The 17,959-nt window shown below is 34.9% G+C and overlaps 1 protein-coding gene across 3 annotated transcripts in view; it reads right to left on the bottom strand.

Moving 5' to 3' along the window:
• Positions 1 to 422: 422 nt before the first annotated feature.
• The window catches only part of Efa6 (Exchange factor for Arf 6), a 150,892-nt gene continuing 133,355 nt past the window's right edge, over positions 423 to 17,959 (bottom strand). For 2 of the 3 annotated variants that reach the window (XM_019053409.2, XM_019053417.2), the window contains 10 exons: positions 17,747 to 17,851; positions 15,744 to 16,000; positions 14,731 to 14,924; positions 13,973 to 14,168; positions 12,927 to 13,099; positions 11,858 to 12,086; positions 10,769 to 10,913; positions 9,854 to 9,997; positions 8,762 to 8,943; positions 423 to 3,349 (listed from right to left, as the gene is read on the bottom strand). In XM_019053409.2, coding sequence (XP_018908954.2) covers positions 3,286 to 3,349; positions 8,762 to 8,943; positions 9,854 to 9,997; positions 10,769 to 10,913; positions 11,858 to 12,086; positions 12,927 to 13,099; positions 13,973 to 14,168; positions 14,731 to 14,924; positions 15,744 to 16,000; positions 17,747 to 17,851 — 1,689 coding nt within the window. In that variant the 3' untranslated portion in view covers positions 423 to 3,285. The remainder of the gene's footprint in view (positions 3,350 to 8,761; positions 8,944 to 9,853; positions 9,998 to 10,768; positions 10,914 to 11,857; positions 12,087 to 12,926; positions 13,100 to 13,972; positions 14,169 to 14,730; positions 14,925 to 15,743; positions 16,001 to 17,746; positions 17,852 to 17,959) is intronic. The other variant, XM_019053424.2, reaches the window with a different exon arrangement.

Genomic DNA, 17,959 nt, shown 5'->3' with positions numbered 1-17,959 from the left:
GAGTTTTTTAGCCTACGTGCGTAAAAAATTCAGCTTAAAGCTGAAATCTCGTTAGAGAGGGAAAAAGCTCACACACAAGCACAATTTTCCCTCAAAGTTGGTTGGTGTGTTCCTTGTACAAAATACCACATGATATTTAATTCAGGTCTGTCATACAAATTTGTACGATATTTTTTTTTTTTTCATTTTTTTTCTTTTTTTTTTGTAAGTTTTATGCGTAGTGCTACCAGGGAAACTTCATTTGAGGAAAGCTTAACATTATTTACTCTAACAGAGAAGAGAATACTACTCTCTAGGAACAGAGTTTAGAATTTCAGAAAATACAGTCTGGCTAGATGAGTGACCTGATATACCTTGATTAAACTTGATCATGTTAAAACTGCTAACATTAAGAATACTGATTTTTTTTAAAAAAAAAAAAAAAAAAAAAACTTTTACAAAGAGCAAAGCATGGCAAATACTAGTAATAATACACTTGAATTGTATGAGATTTTTCCCAAATACTCTTCACGGAACTTTAAGTCTATATTCTTTGCACCACTCCCATAGATATAGATAAACTTGGAGTGAACAGAAAATTTTGATGATTCGTAAGTTAGGATGGAAAAATACAGGAACTAAAAAAGAGGAATACAGTCGAACCTCGATAACTCGAAGCTGAAGGGAAGCGATGAAAAATTCGAGTTATTGAGGTTTCGAGATTATCGAGGTTTCGAGTTAACGAGATTTGGAGATGAAAAATTCGAGTTATCGAGGTTGGAGGTTCGAGGTTGGTGCTAGGTCAATTTAGAAAAAAAAAAACCGTTATTTGTTTTACGTTATCATAATAAGGGAATATTGGGGAATGAAAGTAGGAACTAATATTTAACCTCACGTCCGATTGGGGTAGGGCAATGGTTTATTATTGGAAAAAATATGTACACAAAGATCAAGAATTAAATTTTAAAAAACTGAGTTATTCTGCTCTGCTGCAAGTGTTGCAAACGGTGTCTATCTACCTCATTTTCAAGTGTTACCAAAGCAGAAAAAACATCCTCGTTTTTTAATATCGTTGAGAGGGTGCTGGGTGGGATACCGAACTCTTTTGCAATTTGTTCCTTTGTCTTCGCACCTCTGTTTTTCACCGCCTCCAATATGCTCACTTTTTGGGCGACTCTCAACGCGGAACACTTGCGCATTTTTTTTTAACGCGTCACAACATTAACTGATGATAAACTGATTAACCTGCCACCGCTGATTGCCTGCGGCCGCCTTGAGATTATCTGGGCCGAAGCATCCTTCGAGTTATAGAGGTTTTTCTCCAATTCCTTCGAGTTACTGAGGTACATATTTGACACATGGTAGTTGCCTTCGAGTTATAGAGTTAAACCGCCGATTCCTTCGAGTTACTGAGGTACAAATGAGCCTCAAATGTCTTCGAGTTAACGGAACAAATTTTTCGAGTTATCGAGGATTTTGGCCTTCTGCGGAAGGGAACGGACATTTTCTTCGAGTTATTGAGGTTTTCGAGTTATCGAGGTTCGAGTTATCGAGGTTCGACTGTACTTATGAAAAAAAATATGTTAAAATGACTAAAAAAAGAAGAACTTCAAAGGTAAGTATACAGTAGGTATACAATTACGAGATTCATAAGATATGGATGGCCAAAATGCAAAACCACATACCCCTGTTTGAGGCATTACAAATTTCCTGTCATCCTTGTCTCGTACTTTTCCTTTGGAAAACTAGTTAACATATGTAATTCCCTGAAAATTTCCTTGTTTGTCTCCTCTGTTAACAGGTAATTCTGTATAGACTTCAAGCACTTATGTTGACTTGTTTCTCTTTGACTGATTATTGCAATGGTAATGGATACTTAGATCAGTAGCTCATGTGGTGTAAAATTTACTTAGATAAATCTGTATAGTACCAAAAATGAGAGAACATAATAGCACATTAAAATCAAAGCATAGTTTCTGCAAGGATGAAATCCTTTTTCAATCTGACAAAAAGTAATCATAAGAAACTTTAACTTTTAGGGACTCAACATTTCTTTACACACAGCGTTGGGGCGGCAAAACTTATCTACCATCTTTTTGGCCATCGCATACCTGTTGGATGTTTGCTCCCCCCATTGAATTGTTGATTCCCCATTGAAAATCTACTATTATACCTTGTCTGTATAGTTGAAAAACTTAGCAACATAATTTCTTGAAAAAGTTCATGATTTTGTTTTTATGTAAAAAGTATCAAACAATACTCGTAATTGACGTGATGAAAGTCTGTCCAAACAAAATTCTTTAAAATAGTAAGATAAAGAAGTTTTAAAATACCACAGTCAAGAGATCTGTATTTCTAGTTTCACCAATAATGTACTTTAAATAATAATAAAGTGATCCTCATAAAAGGAAGAAGTCCTGTAGCTTTGAATCAAGGCTCAATCATTTGTTCCTCATAATTCTCTCGGAGAAGGGCTATCTGCTGCTGGTCAGAGGGGTTCACAAACATCCCTCCCACCTCTGTCCTAAACGAACTGCTCATAGCAGAGCGATTTCAAACCATAAGAAAGGTACTGATGATTACATGAAAATAACTATGCAGCTGTTTTTTTAGAAAACTAAAATAACGTTTGATTTTGAGTCACATAAATTAATGTCAGAGAGGAATATGTGGTTGAATTCAAATTTTCAATGACAAGTTTGGTAACCTCAACTACTATCGAACTTTTACTTGAAGCTTTATTCTTCCAAAAGCTAGAGGTAACCATGAAATTTAAGTTTGATGCAAAATTTTAGAAAACTGCCTTTAAATGCTCCAAAATACTTAGAAAAAATGAGCAGGAAAGAAATCTCTCTATTAAATGCAAAAGGGAATAAAGGATAAATAAACTCCATCATGCAAAGAGGAACTACTGTTTTTGGCTCATTTAAAAAACAACATATGTGGCATGGTTTTTCTATGCATATAAGTGCTCATATAGATGAGCCCGAAATAGTAGTTCCCTATTGACTAATGTTGTCCGAATGATAATGACTATTCAGTTTTATTACAGTTGTCAATCATGAACATTCTGTCACTGATAAAAACAAACTAAAGATAAAATTAAGTACACATCACAATTATGCAAAATACTGAGTCAACAGGAAAAAAAGACATTTGCTGAGACTAATTCTAGAATCATATGACATAAAAAATCAGTGTTGATTGCTTCTTTGAAAAAAAAGAAAAGAAAAAGGGTCATTACACAGCATTGATTTCATAACAAAAAAAACAATTCAAAACAACACAAGGGCAAACAAATACCAATTATTTCTCAGACCGGTTAGCGGGTTTCTTGTCCTCCTCCGAACTTTTAAGCTTCTTCTCTTCTCTGAATAAAAAAAAAAATAAAATCATTAAACAAAAACGGACACAAAAAATTAGCTAAAAACTAAAAAAAAAAGAGAAAACAGAAAAGAAAAGAAAAATTAGCGACAAGAAAAATTACGAAACTAATTTATAAAAATCAAGAGAGACCATCCCAGTTTTACGATAAAAGAACAGCCAGAGTTTTATTAACCACTTCTAGGAGTAAACTGGATTGCATTTTGCAAAAAGGAACCACTAGCATTGCAATGTTGCTAAGATTGTGCAACTTCTTTTGTCTTGGAGGGAAAACCCTATTATCCATTAATAGTTTCTATTTTACTCGCTAAAAATTGTAAATTTAAGACAAAAATTACCATCTAAATTTCATAGTTTTTCACGATGTCCGCAATTTTATTGCAAAAGATGAAGTTGCAAAATCTTCGCATCATTGCAATGCTAGTGGTTCCTTTTTGCAAAATGCAATCCAACTGTACCTTCCTTTATTATGTCTTTTGGTAAAATTTTATGAAACTCAAACTATTCTCCTTTCTGATATGAGTCAGACATCTTCCTGGGAAATCCAGTATTTTCTCAGACAATTTCAAGATATTTGCGACTGAAAAACAGAAAAAATTGAGTCAAGCTCAATAAGGGCTACCTCTTGACAGGAAAAACAAAATCAAAAACTTTTGAAAAAATATGCGTTTTCCAATACACTGAATATGAGCAAAAGCAAGGAATCTGTAGGAGAGAGAGTAGTAGAGGTCCATTAATAAATGAGACATTCCATGAAGCAAATAGAATACTAGTAAAATAATTGAGTTAAACGATTTTGTCCAGTATGATTGATAAAAAAAACTAGAGGTTTTTTTTGGGAGGGGGGGGGCAGCACTTCAGCACTTACAATGAGCTAGTTCAGAAATTTTCAATTCTTTCATTCTTGAAAAGAAGAGGGTGTAATTTTCTTGCCTTTTTTTCCCAACGATAGTGCACAGAAAACAAGTTCTAAGTTGCCTATTTAGAGTTTCTATTTAAATAAGCAATGCCAAGAAAGCTGAAATAGCGTCCGAAAATGTCCCTCTTGCTACCTCACCACCACGGTTAAATCGGTATCTCTGTCACAACCTATAGTCCATGCATATGATATCAATGCGCAGAACAAAGAGGAATACTTCCTGACACCATTATGGCTCTCTCAGTAATTCGTATTTAAATAGAAGCTCAGTATAAGCAACTTGAAATTTATTTCTTGTGCGCCAAAATTATTTGAAAAGTCTAGGAAAATCACTGATCAAGCTCCTTAGAGCAGTAAAGGGATACATTGGAATGTTTCATGAAATTATACCAGAAGACAATTCTCATGGGGATTGTGAGAGGCCCTTTGTCTCGTGAGAATACCAGAAGAAAGAGGACATTCATTCAATTTTGTTTCAATTGACAATTGAATTTCATTCAACACAGAAATTGAATGCGCAATAAAGCAAAACTCCCAATTCAAGTTCAATTTTACACTAACATTGAAAAAACCCTACATAGAGTTTCTCTGTGGTTCTCTCTTGAAAAAGCTTTCCAACTTGGGTTAAATTTCTAATCACTTCTTGTCCATGAGACTTTAAAGTTCATAGGGTGAGTACTATTCAAAACGTTGGCCACAACCGTTTTACAACGGAAAGTTGAAGAGCCCTTCCATTTTTGCACAAAATAAGTCTCTTATGGCATCTTTAGAAGGAGATGTAGTGACGCGGCACATTCTTGCCATTAGTGCTGGGAAATCAGCACTCTTCCCATTTAAACTCCCATTAAATATCCCCATTTGAATGCACAACCTGGCAATTTTGAGCATAGCATCATAATTAGAAATTTTTTATAGGGAGTCGCGTTGATCCTGATGAGAAAATTATGTAGACTGAACCAAAAAGCTGGTCCCATTAATTTGAAAGAAATATAAAATTTATGTAATCTTTGTAGGCAATTCATTAAAAAAAACAGCAAAAGGTAAGAGAAGAGAATAGCGTCTTTAGAGAACCCCCTAAGCTCCAATACTACAGAAACAAAATAATTCCAGTTAATTTTTAGCTGAGGAAAAATTTAGACAGCAATCTAAGATACAGACAAGAATATTTTTCAACCTCCATGATACAACTTCATCCCAAATAGATGTAAATGAGATAAGTTGAGATTACTTTCACAAGCCAAAATAATTTGATAGAAAAATTGAACTACTATTTTTTTTCAGCTTGCAAAACATTTTCAGAGATCAATAACATGCATAAAATTTTACCTTCCATAGATCGAAGCATGACTGTATTAAAATGCAGAAATAGAAGGTGTAAAAATAAATTACAACGCCCCGTTAAGAAAGTTTGAAATTTAAATCCACAGTTCGAGATATCAATTTCTCTGGTCAATGCAATGATAAAACTAAATCAGTTAACAATTCATATTCAATTAACAGCAATTACTTAAGTTTAAAATTAGTCAACAATAATAGTAATAGTTCTGTGTTTAGTAAAAATAAAGGATAGACATGAAAAATTACTTTCAAAACTGAATATAAAATCTCTACACAGTAAAATCTAAAAGGCAAAGACAAAAGAAGGATAAGGGTCAGTTTAACAGTTCAAATTATACACTAATCTTGCAAAACAAACTTTTGATAATGAATACTTATCAATATTCTTTCATTCCTTTCATCCAAGCCTTGAATCGCAATGGAACAAATATTTCATCGGAACTTTCTCCATGAATATATTGTGATTCATACACAAATCCTACGTTAAGACCAGGTGGACCAAATTAATGTAAAAATAAAAATTTTGAGACTTAAAGAACTATTTTCAACTAAGAATAGTCATGTCTTACATGTATCCAATGTGCAAACTAACTAAGACACATAAAGTAAGAAATAATGAAAATAGTACTTGAATCAACTGATGAAAAGATACTGTTAATTTACATGACATCTCAAATCTTCAGCTTCTCTTCCTACTAAAACTACTCAACAAGTTCAGAGCCTACAGAGGGCAAAATTAAGTAATCTGGAATCATCTACAGACTCTACCAGTGGCTTGTCCATGAAATAATTACAAGATAAAACAAAAATATTGACTAAAAAACATGAGATGTAATATAAACTATCTAGTCAGTAAAAATGGTGAGAGGAGAAGGCATGAAAGTCGACCTTTCCCAGAAGGAAAAAAAGCCTCCCCGGAAAAAAGACAGAAATAAGAAGAAACATCTTGCTAGATATTAGAGCTGAGAATCATTTTAAAACAGGAGAACTAAAATATCACTAGAGTAATTTTAATTCTTCTACAAAAGACGAGACTTGGCAGATTGACAAAAGAAGAAAAAATAACTACTCATAACATGGCACAAATGAGGAGTGGAAATAGATCCAAACTCAACAAGTTCTTATATCGAAAATTGGAAAGAAAGCATGCAGAAGTAGGGATGAAATCCTTCAAATTGGATGATAAAAGTAGACAAAGAACTCTGCAATGAACTAATAGAAAATGGCAGCACCTCAAACTAGATAATAACTTATTACATAAACCTATGTTTCACCTATTACATAGGATTTTTCATTGTTGCATTATCTTTTGTTGTTACTCAAACTGGCATTTCACATTGTATAAAAAGAAGCAGGGCTAGAAATGTATTTCATAGCTAATCGAGCTTTTTTATTTGGAAGGTGTAAAGCCCAATTCAAACAGTCATACTTTTCATCTGACAAAAAGTTGAATGGAAAGCTTGATGCAGAAAAATTTGATTCAATAACTGTTGCCATGTGATGACATCATAACATAGGACTTGGGTATTGGGGTATTTCAGCCACCTTCCGGTTCACAAAAATACAGCTTTAATAATGTTGGTTGGAAGATATCGTTTAACTTCCATCCAATTGGCAGATAATTGGATGGAAATCGGAAGGTTAAATCAGATTCAAGTTCTCATTCAACTTTCCGTCCTATTGATGTGTTCATGTGTCAGTATCACACCATCCGCTTTTTGATCCGACAAAAGCGGAAGAAAAGTTGATTGAAGATTTGACCATCTAAATAATGGGAGTTTACCCTTTATTGACAAAAAAAGTTCTTCCTGGTTTTACAATCAAAGCGATCCTTCAGCAAAAGACCTTACAAAAAAACGACCAAATCGGCCTAAACACGGAATCCTACAATTTTCTCAGGGATAAAAGAGAATCTTTCCAGACACTCAAAACTAGTCTTATTTTTTGCCTAGCCCCCAATATTTCGCTTTCATTGAATGATTCACTTTCAAAATGACCTACAGAAGCATAAAAATACAAAAACTCGCCACTTGCGAGCAATCCAGGGGGCGCAGGCAGGTGACCTTGAGACTCGGAACATACAAGGTTCCCGCGCGCTGCATCAACTTTGAAGACTCATAACTCCACTTCTAATCGTTTCCCAAGATGAACTTAGGCTTGTTTTAAACCTTAAACGCTCTACTTTCATTTAGGATTGTCTTTGTTTTGCTTCAAGCATATTGAACTACCAAAAAACTCGAAAAACGAAAATTTACGAAAGGGGGACCTTGTATAATTCCCCCAGAGGTAGGTCAAATTTTTAAATAGTATTAATTTCATACATATATTCTGATAGCTCTTATTTTTCTGGAAATTTTGACACCAAGATCATTTTTCTACAACGTACCGTTGAGAAGTTATGTTACTTCAAAGGTTTTGGTTTTGATCACCTCTCCCCCTTTTCCCCGAAGGCAAGGCAAAAAATAAGACCAGTTTTGAGTGTCAAGAAAGACTCTCTTTCATCCCTGAGAAAATTGTAGGATTCCGTGTTTAGGCCGATTTGGCCGTTTTGTTGTAAAGTCCTTTGTTTCATCTCTGTGGGATACTCCTTTACATCAAAGAACTCTCCTGTTTTTTCTTGATATCAGCATGATGGATCTTTAATCAAGTGAAAATGACACTTTTAAAGACTTTAATTATTAGCAGCTTTCTGAATTAAAGCAATTTAAACTCAGATTATAATTAAGAAAAATGAAAATTATTAAACTACGTTTGAGGAGTGGCCATTTTCGTCAAGGGACATGGTGGGTTCTGCGAAGGATTTGTTTAAGTGCCTGCAGGAATAATAACACAAAACTAGACATGGCTTCTTTTTTTTAAAAAAAAAGAAAAGAAAAGGAAATGGAGGTAGGGTATATTTGAAATATTTCTTATTTTTTCTTCTCATTGGACCTGTTCTTCCATGATGACATAAATTAAAGGTAAAGTGATACATCAAAATTCCATAAGCCTACAGGCACTCTAAGTAATCTAGATCCCGGCCGGGGGGGGGGGGGGGGGGGGGGTTGTAGAGTTTACAGAACACAAGCTGTAGAGAAACTAATGAACCATCATTCTAAGTCTGATTCTCGCGTTGAGTAGATAGCTGCTCGGTAACTGTACCTGTTCAGCGAAGGACTATTTTTTCCACTATTTGGATTCATCACAGGTTCATCACAGTATTCTTCTTCCATTTCACCTACTTCTCCTATACAAGAGTCCGTCAGTGAGGAGGGCTGGTCTAGTTCAGGATATTGCGAAAGTTTCGAACGTAGTATCCATGCGTAAGTGCTGTATCGCTTCAACTAGTAACAAAAAAAATTAGAATTAAATCAAGTTAATGTTTACTTTTCAGTGATTAGTCATTGTTAAAGGTTAGTGGGCACAGTAACTTGATTCTGAACTGATTAAAACAAAATCGGCCATTCTTAGCAGTTTTAGCTTTGAATTCATGATAAAATTTTGCAAAATTCCATGTTTATATAATGTTAAAATTTTTTAAAATTACGCGCCTCTAGTACGAGAAATTCAATGAGCTTCTCGCAAATGAGTTTAAGCATTTACAACTAAGTTGTGGCTAGCTGACTGTGAAATCACACAGAAAACCGATGAAATGTGATAGAGTCAACTACTAGTGGTGGAGATTGTCGCAACGCTAACACTACCTACTTGTAGATTTGCAGTTAGCATTCTTATCACTTGGCAGAGTGATGCGAAAATACCTTAGAAAAAACCACTCACCGTAACCAGGGTTGCCACTGAATTTAGAAAATGAAATCCCGCAACATTTCTCAGATTATCCTGACATTTAAGTAAGATTCCCTGACAGTTGAGGATATACCAGATTGTTAAAAATACATAATTCGAAATAGTTTGCGGGCAAACTTTGTTGTTCGAAATGCCAAATCCATTCTAGAAAGGGGATAAAGGTGTCTTAACAATTTTTCTTCGACACTTTTGTCATTTCTCCTAAGATTTCCAGGTCTTCCCTGACATTTCCCAGTTTTCCCTGGTTGTAGCAACCCTGTAACACCCATTTTGGCCTGAGACAGCGAAAAATCGATGATTACAATGGCAAGCTGTGCAGAAAGTGCACTAACTTTTGAAAACATAATAAATCAGCCTCCTTTTGAATACATTTTGATACGATCAACAATGTAATGGTCAACATGTTGATAGAGATAAGTAACCTACTAGGGGGAACCAGGTACTTACTTCATGATGTAAGTAGGAATTTTTCTCTTTGTAGTTCTGGATTGTTAAAGCTTTGGCACCTCTTTCGGGGGGATGACTTGTATGCTTATCCAACTCTAACTCTAATCGCATCACAGTCTCTTCATGACTAAGCATTTGCTCGCGCTAAAAAACAAAAGACGTGAAAAATTATAAATTTGTAAGGAGAAAAAACACGTTTTCAAGGAAATATTACTGGGTGTAGTTGTATATTTTTGTACGCACGGCTGGCTCTACTCAAAGAACATGTTACTTGCCAAGTTTGAGTTTTGACTCTGTTGTTCAATGTTGTCAATATGTTAAGAGTTTGAGATCTTTTTAATCCTACCATTGACTACACCAAAAAGAGGGCTATCAATTCCCTCAAAATAAATGTCAAACTTTCGTGTTGTTTTTGTACATTGGAATTCTCTCTCCCTTGACCTTCTCTACTAATTCAACTGTGAAGTCAATTCTGTGGTCTTTTTTATGATAATGATTGGAAACAGCCAATTTCATTACACATAATTATTTTCATAATGTCTTCAATATTTTCATTCATTGCATTACACTTACGCTCGAAGCCTCTAACTTTTGTTTCTCTCCTCCTCTCAAAGACAGTCTTCAGAACAGTTGCGCACACTATCACACGAATTGCTGGTTTAAATAAAATTGAGGAACTTGGATGTAAATTACAGAACTTTTTCAACGTTCAAGAATATTTAAGAACTAAAATACAAGGATACATTCACTTATATTAGCGGATTTCTGGAAGCATGACAAACCCTGATAAATACACAGACTCTTCAAACTTGACGTCAAATTTGTCAAAACTATTTCTTTACAGAGCAGGAACAATGTGCACTATCTCCGATGAACATCAGCATCAGACTTGAATGATGAAAAAATTGGACTCACCAAATTTAATTTAGTATAAGTAGTTGGTAACAAGGGTCTTTGGAATTTCTTTTGAGAACCACAGCCTCCGGGTAGAGGTGGTGCTGAAAAACTTGCACAAACAAAATTAATCGTATCTACCCAGGATTGCAGCTCCTTGGAATCACTGAAAATAAAATGAGAAATGAATGAGAAAATTGGGTACTAGAGAAATAGAGAGATTAATGCATGAGTAAATAGTAAGTTTTCAAAACAAAATTGACTGATTCAGGAGTCAGTTGAAATCTTGATAAGTTGCTGAGTAAATAATAAGTTGAAAAAGTTATGAGTAACAGTTAGGTGAATAGTCTCTGTTTGTTTTCTAGGGCTAGTGATAGAGAAAATTAATTAAAAAAATGACAAAAAAGTTTTAAGTTTGGACATATGCTTTTCAAATGATAATTTCTTCTTCGTGTGCTATCAGCCTCTGCTACCCACAAAAAGGGGCGACTATATAACAAGTAAAAAATGCTATCCGGCCAGTGTTCTGCCTCCCTTATATGCCACACGGCCAAATGCATCTAAAACTCAGACTTGGGCGCTGCGCCACCATGAAACCTGTTGGAGACATACGTTGACACACACACAGGCAATTGCTTCAAATTTGCTTTTGCCATGATGCGCAGGTAATAATTTGGCTGGTAAAAAATAGTAGATGGCTCCTAAAAATTGGGCTTTCCAACCGGAGTGGCTCTAAAACATTTTAAGGGGAAGGCAGAAAACTGGATAAGACGTATCAGAAGTGTCAATCACAGAATAAAAAAATCCTCTTTTCCCGTCTTATTTGTCGTGCAAAAGAACATGGGATTTTAAAAAATTTTAGGACTTTCAATACTGTTGAGCAATTTTTGAAAATTCGAGGATGATCAATACATCAAAAAACTACTAAATAGTTCAAGTTTGTTCAAAGGCCTTCAAGGCTTCAAAGACCATGTGAACTACGATGATACAGAAAAGGATACCCGCATACCATGGTTGCCAGATTGTCCGGGTAAAATGTGTATGATTTACATTGGTTTAAATGGGGAAAATACTGATATTTTAGCACCATCTGGAAACAGAGCCGCATACCTGGTTTGAAAAAGGTACTCTGCTTGATCTGCTGTCTGGAGCCGGAACACATGCTGCTTTTTTCTATAATCAGTAGCTTTAGTTGCTAAGGAATGGTGAATGCGTATGGCATTGTGTAAATTATCACTTAGTTGCGTTTTTCTGAACCCATGTTCATCTTTATGTAAATATAAGACAAAATCTCGAAGAGTGCAATAAAACATCTTCCAGCCTCTTTTTCCTAGGGGAGCTAAAACAAAATGAAAGAGAAAAAATTGGGTGAGTGAGTACACACAATTTATCTTTGCTCTCATTGCCAAATTTTTTGGTTAGGATTCAATTTGCAATACAATGGTTACAAAATTTTACCACTACAGTGATTCAACAAGCTATCTGACGTGGTCAAACCGGCATTGCATGCCAGTTCGACCACATAGAAAGCTTGATGTATCACTAAAGGTCATTAACGCATCATTGATGGCAGGGTGCCTCATATCCTTCTGACTTCCTGAAAGATTTCATTCCCAATTACATAGTGAAAAAGACTGACATTCTATCCAGCTACCTGAGAGAGCTTGAAGGTAGGATGTAAAAATATTTTTAAACGAGGTGAAAATAGGGGATAAGATATCTTCCTGGGAAATAGGTGCAAGGTGTCCATGTTACCAATTTTTCTCATTGCCATAGAGTTCACAGTACAAATTTCGGAGAGTTTTCCTACGTTGATTTTAGAGTATGGATTTCCAAACATCATTGATAGGCATTCTGACAGCAAGCACACCGCTCATCCACCATCATCAACCTTGTCCTTTGTTTTATGGTGTTCCTCTGTCCAAAAGAGTTTCAGAGTCATTTAAACTTAGATTTTTGAGAGAGGATCTTTAAAGTAGTAAGGAGGTAAAAAATAAAAAAAAAAAAAAAAAATTAAAAAAACAACCACAAGTGAGGGCAGCTTTTACGATAAACCAAGGAAACTCATTGTTCCTTTAATTTTGAACAGCCCGTGAGAATATGTGCTCTGAGATTTATTTTCAATACAAAATCACATAAAAAGACAATTAAAGGAACATGAAACAATAATAGTACTTACTTCTTTTGCCATTAGGCTCGACGCAACACTTCCGCATTACATAGCCTTTCTTATATTCTATAGTTGATGACATGGACTGGAAGAAACCTTTGTCTGAAGCCATAATCTGACAATTGTCATTGGTAAGACCTACTCCTCCTTTCATAGAACCATTATCTTCGACTTCATCGTCCCTGTGTGTGATTAAAAATAATAGAAAAAAATTAAAAAATAAATTTTAATATCTTTTTTGATAAACAAGTCAACAGAGGTTTCTGACCCCTCATTGATAAAATACCTAGGAGGCAACCTACAACCAAAAATTTTAATTAGTGGCAAAAGTAATAGAAACTGTTTTACAAATTATTCAATCTTTACCAATATTATATAACATATGTAAGTCATTTCCCCCTCCCTCCTTTGTTGGTACCATGTAACTCTCTAGCATATGCATCATTTTTTGTACTTTATTTCTCAAAAATGTTCACTGATCTCTTACATTGACTTTTACGCTGTTAGTTGTGACATGTTATTATTGTAAGTCACTTTTGTTCCCTATGTGTGCACTAGTCAGTTTCCTGCTGCCATGTCAGGGGCCATACACAAGTGTCACCCAAAATGAAAAAAATGATACACGATGGTTTTGAAACGATTATATACTGTACAGAAAATACATATCGACGGTGAAACTACCAAACCACGTATCTCGTTTGCAGTGTTTAAAAATCTACGCTCACATTTTATTTTTTTGAAGTAGACCAAATCAATATCATTCCTTGAAATTTTCACGGAATTTTCTCCACACAAAGAGGAAAAATCACAGACATTTTCAAGACTGGATGTTAAGTAGTTTTTCATTTAAAAAATAAAGTATGACAGGAAGTCTGCGACGTCGCAAACCGAGATACGTGGTTTGGTAGTTTCACCGTCGATATTGTATATGATGGTACAGATTTGTAACAAAGCAGCCTTGATAGAAAAAATTAAAAATTCTATAATGAATTACAGAGACAACTCAGAAAGCTCTCAAAAAGAATTGTGCATGTATCATACAATTTTATACTTACACTGCCCATTCAAGCGAACAATTCTTAATGGCATGATAGGAGGCTTTGAGAACATCTTTGGGGAAGTTCTCCCCATCATCATTTAATTCAGCTAAATTTTCGATGAATTCAGAGCAGGTCATTTTACGTCCAATTATTTTGCCATGAAGATCGGAATTGAGTAGCATAAGGGCACAGGTTAAGGTATGAACAGCATCTGAAATGATAGAGCAAACACAGCTACGTTTAAAGAAAGCAAAGGCTTATAAGTTAATCTTATCCGCATTTACGCATTTTCTTATCAGCGCCTTCTATTACAATTTTAAAGGTAAACACCGGATAAAATTGGTGACTGACCACAGGGATTGCCACTTTGATAAGCTATGTGCACGCAGCAGATTTCACAGTTATGGTATCTGCCTATTTTCAAAGTAACAAAATCCACAGAACTGGATTAGAGCAAAGTTCAAGCAAAGTTGACTAAACATGAAATACACGGATGATGAAATTTGACTGAGAGTATGCAAGTAAGAGAGACACATCTTAATTTGGTTGTTCTGGAATCTCCTGAGACATGTTTTGCCTTCCAGGTAGGAGCTTGTGGCAATTTATCTGAATACATGTATCATTAAATCAAATTTTAGGTATGATGTTTAATTGGTCTCTGGATAACAGCGAGAATATTGATGCATACATATTGACATGCTGTAACAGAGGAAAGCTCCCATTTTGGAAAGAAACAAAGAAATTGAAGGAAAAATCAATAATCAATTGAATACCTTGTGATTTAAAAGCACCAGGATTGCAATCTAGGTAGCGTTTGGAAAAATGAACTAGAACTCGTTCTCGCTCCTGGGTTTCACCTGAGAGGCTGAACTGTTTCAAAAATTTACGTAACGCTACATCTAAAGTATCACCTTCAAAATTGAAGTATTTTAAGAATTCGTCAGCAACTGCTCTGCTAAAATCATTACTGAAAAAATGAAAGAAAACAGTTAAATAGTGTATAGATCCTTCTTGGAGACAATAAACATCATTGATAAGGTCTTACTGTACGTAAGTGAAACAACTTATGTTGACAATATTGGGGAACAAAAGGTAAGATAAACAAAGCTGATAACTGTGCTACCGTACAAAGGAAGAATGCTGCTTGAACCTTTGAATGTTGCCTACCCCCCCCCCCCCCCCGACAAATCAATTATTTTGGAAGAAAATTAGGAATATTTTCTTTGGTTTTTTCAGTTACTTTAGATCTAATTGCAAAAAAAAAAGTTGAAAATTTGAAAAGTTTCCTAAAAAATGGCAACGTCCAAAGGCTCATAGAGTGTTTTGACTTAGCACGATAGTGTGGTCTTGAACTTTTCTGACCATGCTGCTACTTTTATTAAGTAAGTTTATTAAGGAATATGTAGTAAAAAACAAATTGTAAACAAACAGACTGAAAGTTGAATTTGTAATTGTCCCAGAGAAAAATTTTTTGGTACACTGTTTGTTTTACAATAAATTACTATGAGCACATTTTTTTTCTAAAATCAAGAACTGAAAAAAACCCTACCACTTGATCGCAGTATTCCATGAACACTGTTCAAATTTTGCTTCTTTAGAAAACTGAGTACCTAGTAAAAGGTACCTATAGACCAGATATGAATTGAAATACCACATTGTATGTTCTCTCTTCAAATTCTACGAAAAGAGCGATTCAAGTAGCACTGAAAATGGCATTCAAGCCAGGTTGTTGCTTAGGATACATATTTATGAAATTCTCAGATTGGGAAGCTGATAAACTACTTACTTTTTACTCAGATGTCTAGATACATCTGATTTTTTGAAACCATCTAAAGTGAACAGGCGTTTAGCTAACCGCGAGGCAGAAGGGTGATCGACAGCTTTTGGAGAATAATGGAAGGATCGTAGCGACTCAATGTCGCTCTCGTCCTCGGAGAGTCCATTGCTACTCTGCGAGTTTGGTAAAGGAGGAGAGACTGCTCGAGCAAGGGTGGCTGCCCCTTTTGTAAGGGCCAAAAGTTGCTCATCATCTTCATTTAAGGTCTACATGGAAAAAAAAAACAAAATATTTTATTGAATGACACGATAATAATGATAGAAAAAAAGAAAAACAAATTGAGGTGCACAATAGCAATATATAGACAGAGAACATTGTGAGACTTCATATTGTCTACCTTGTGTTTTGATTTTTTAAAAAAAAAAATAAATAAATAAATTAACAGTTTTACGTTATGTTCGATGATATACTGTTGTATGATAGGAAGTATTGCTATGATAAAATTGATGAATGAGACACTGTACCCTTTCATTAAAAATTGATCAGGAAGGCTTCAATCAGAATTAGCGAACTGCGCATCCCATTGACTGACACCCTCTTATTTTTTACCTTTTTAGCTGAAATGTATGCAGCCAAATGCCTTGAAACTTCCTAATAATTTTCCTTTGATCATAAATCACTTTTTCAGTTTCTGCGAATGTGCCTGTCAAACCCCCCAAAAAGTTGCTTGAAAATGACCCCTGAAGGTCAGCCACCACATGAAGTAAGATTGTTAGCAATCAATTTATCATTCAGTAGAGGTGCAACAGCTCAGTCCTTGCCTTGCTGCTGAGAGGGAGCAGGTTCCAGGTGCCCGTTTTAAAGGTTACATGCAATGTTTAATATCAATATTTGAAAAAACCTTCTTCTCTGGCAATCCCCTACAAGAATAAAATTATACAAAATCATTCTTTACAATGGGGTGCTGCTGAAAGAAAAACTCACCAGGTAATTGTCTTAACTTCGTTTTACCAATACTTGTATTAATTGAAAGGAGCCAATTACTTATAATAACTCTACAGAATGTGTCATTCTTGTGAGGAGGGGATATTGGAGAAGAAGTTTTTTGGTAATAATAATATTAAAAATCAAATAGGGTCTTAAAATAATGGCCAGGAACTGGCACCTACAATTTCTCAGCCTCAAGGCGAGCGCTGGGTCACTATGCCACCATTGAAGGGTAAGCTGCAGACCGAAGATCATTCTTAATTAAACAAATGATCATCGGGAAGCATTTTCAGACAACATTTTGGGGAGTTTCAAGGGCCCACCAGCAAAAACTGCGAAGCACCTGTCCATCAGCTTCCTTTAGGCTGTTCATTACTTAAAACCGCATCAAAATTAGAGGTGGCCACTTTTGAGCCTTCAATAGTGACATAAATCTAACAGGTAAGTTCAATGCGAAATTTAAATAAACATTTTGAGTGCTGAAAAACTCATTTACATTTAAGATGACAAGCATTAAAAAAATAAATAATATAAAAAAAAAAAAAAAAAAAAAAAAAAAAAAAAAAACTATGACACAAATTCCACCAAAACTATTTTTTAGCAACTAAGACAGAAAAACATACTCCACACCACTCAGGGATAAATGCCAGTATGCATGGCAGCATTTAACATTTAAAATCAAAATTACATGTTGTGATTGAATGACGGAAATATACAGCATATGTTCTTTCAACAGATAATCCAATAAAAAATAAATAAATAAATAAACAAAACTTTTTAGACAATAATGTACATCAATGTTATTGATATGTAATATATATTAGAGTACGGCTGATTTCACTCATTCTGTACAACATCGAGGAGACACTACGAAACATGAAGCTGCATGGATATTTTTAATTACATTTGCTGGGACCATGTTTTTGATGGATCAAAAAACTTTTTTTTTTTTTTGTAAGAAACTGTTAATTCACTTTAAACTGAAAATTCACCCTTTTCTGCTAGATAAACGGCGGAGTACATACCATGTAAGATGGTTGTTCTCCACTACTAGAGTAATCTTGTTCCTTGTGGCTCCCCCTCCGTGAATTGTTTCGGAAATTAACTTTTGGACTACATCGTCCTTTCACCTAGATAAAAGAAATAGATAAACATTCACTCGGTCAGCAACTGGAATTATCTCACAGAGGAGCTGTAAAATTAAAGTCAAATGTCCCATTCTATTTCTTTTACTGTGA

The sequence above is a fragment of the Bemisia tabaci genome, chromosome 1 (assembly GCF_918797505.1).
Source record: "Bemisia tabaci chromosome 1, PGI_BMITA_v3".
In the NCBI taxonomy this organism is placed as follows: domain Eukaryota; kingdom Metazoa; phylum Arthropoda; class Insecta; order Hemiptera; family Aleyrodidae; genus Bemisia; species Bemisia tabaci.
This window is presented reverse-complemented; position numbering and strand designations above follow the sequence as displayed.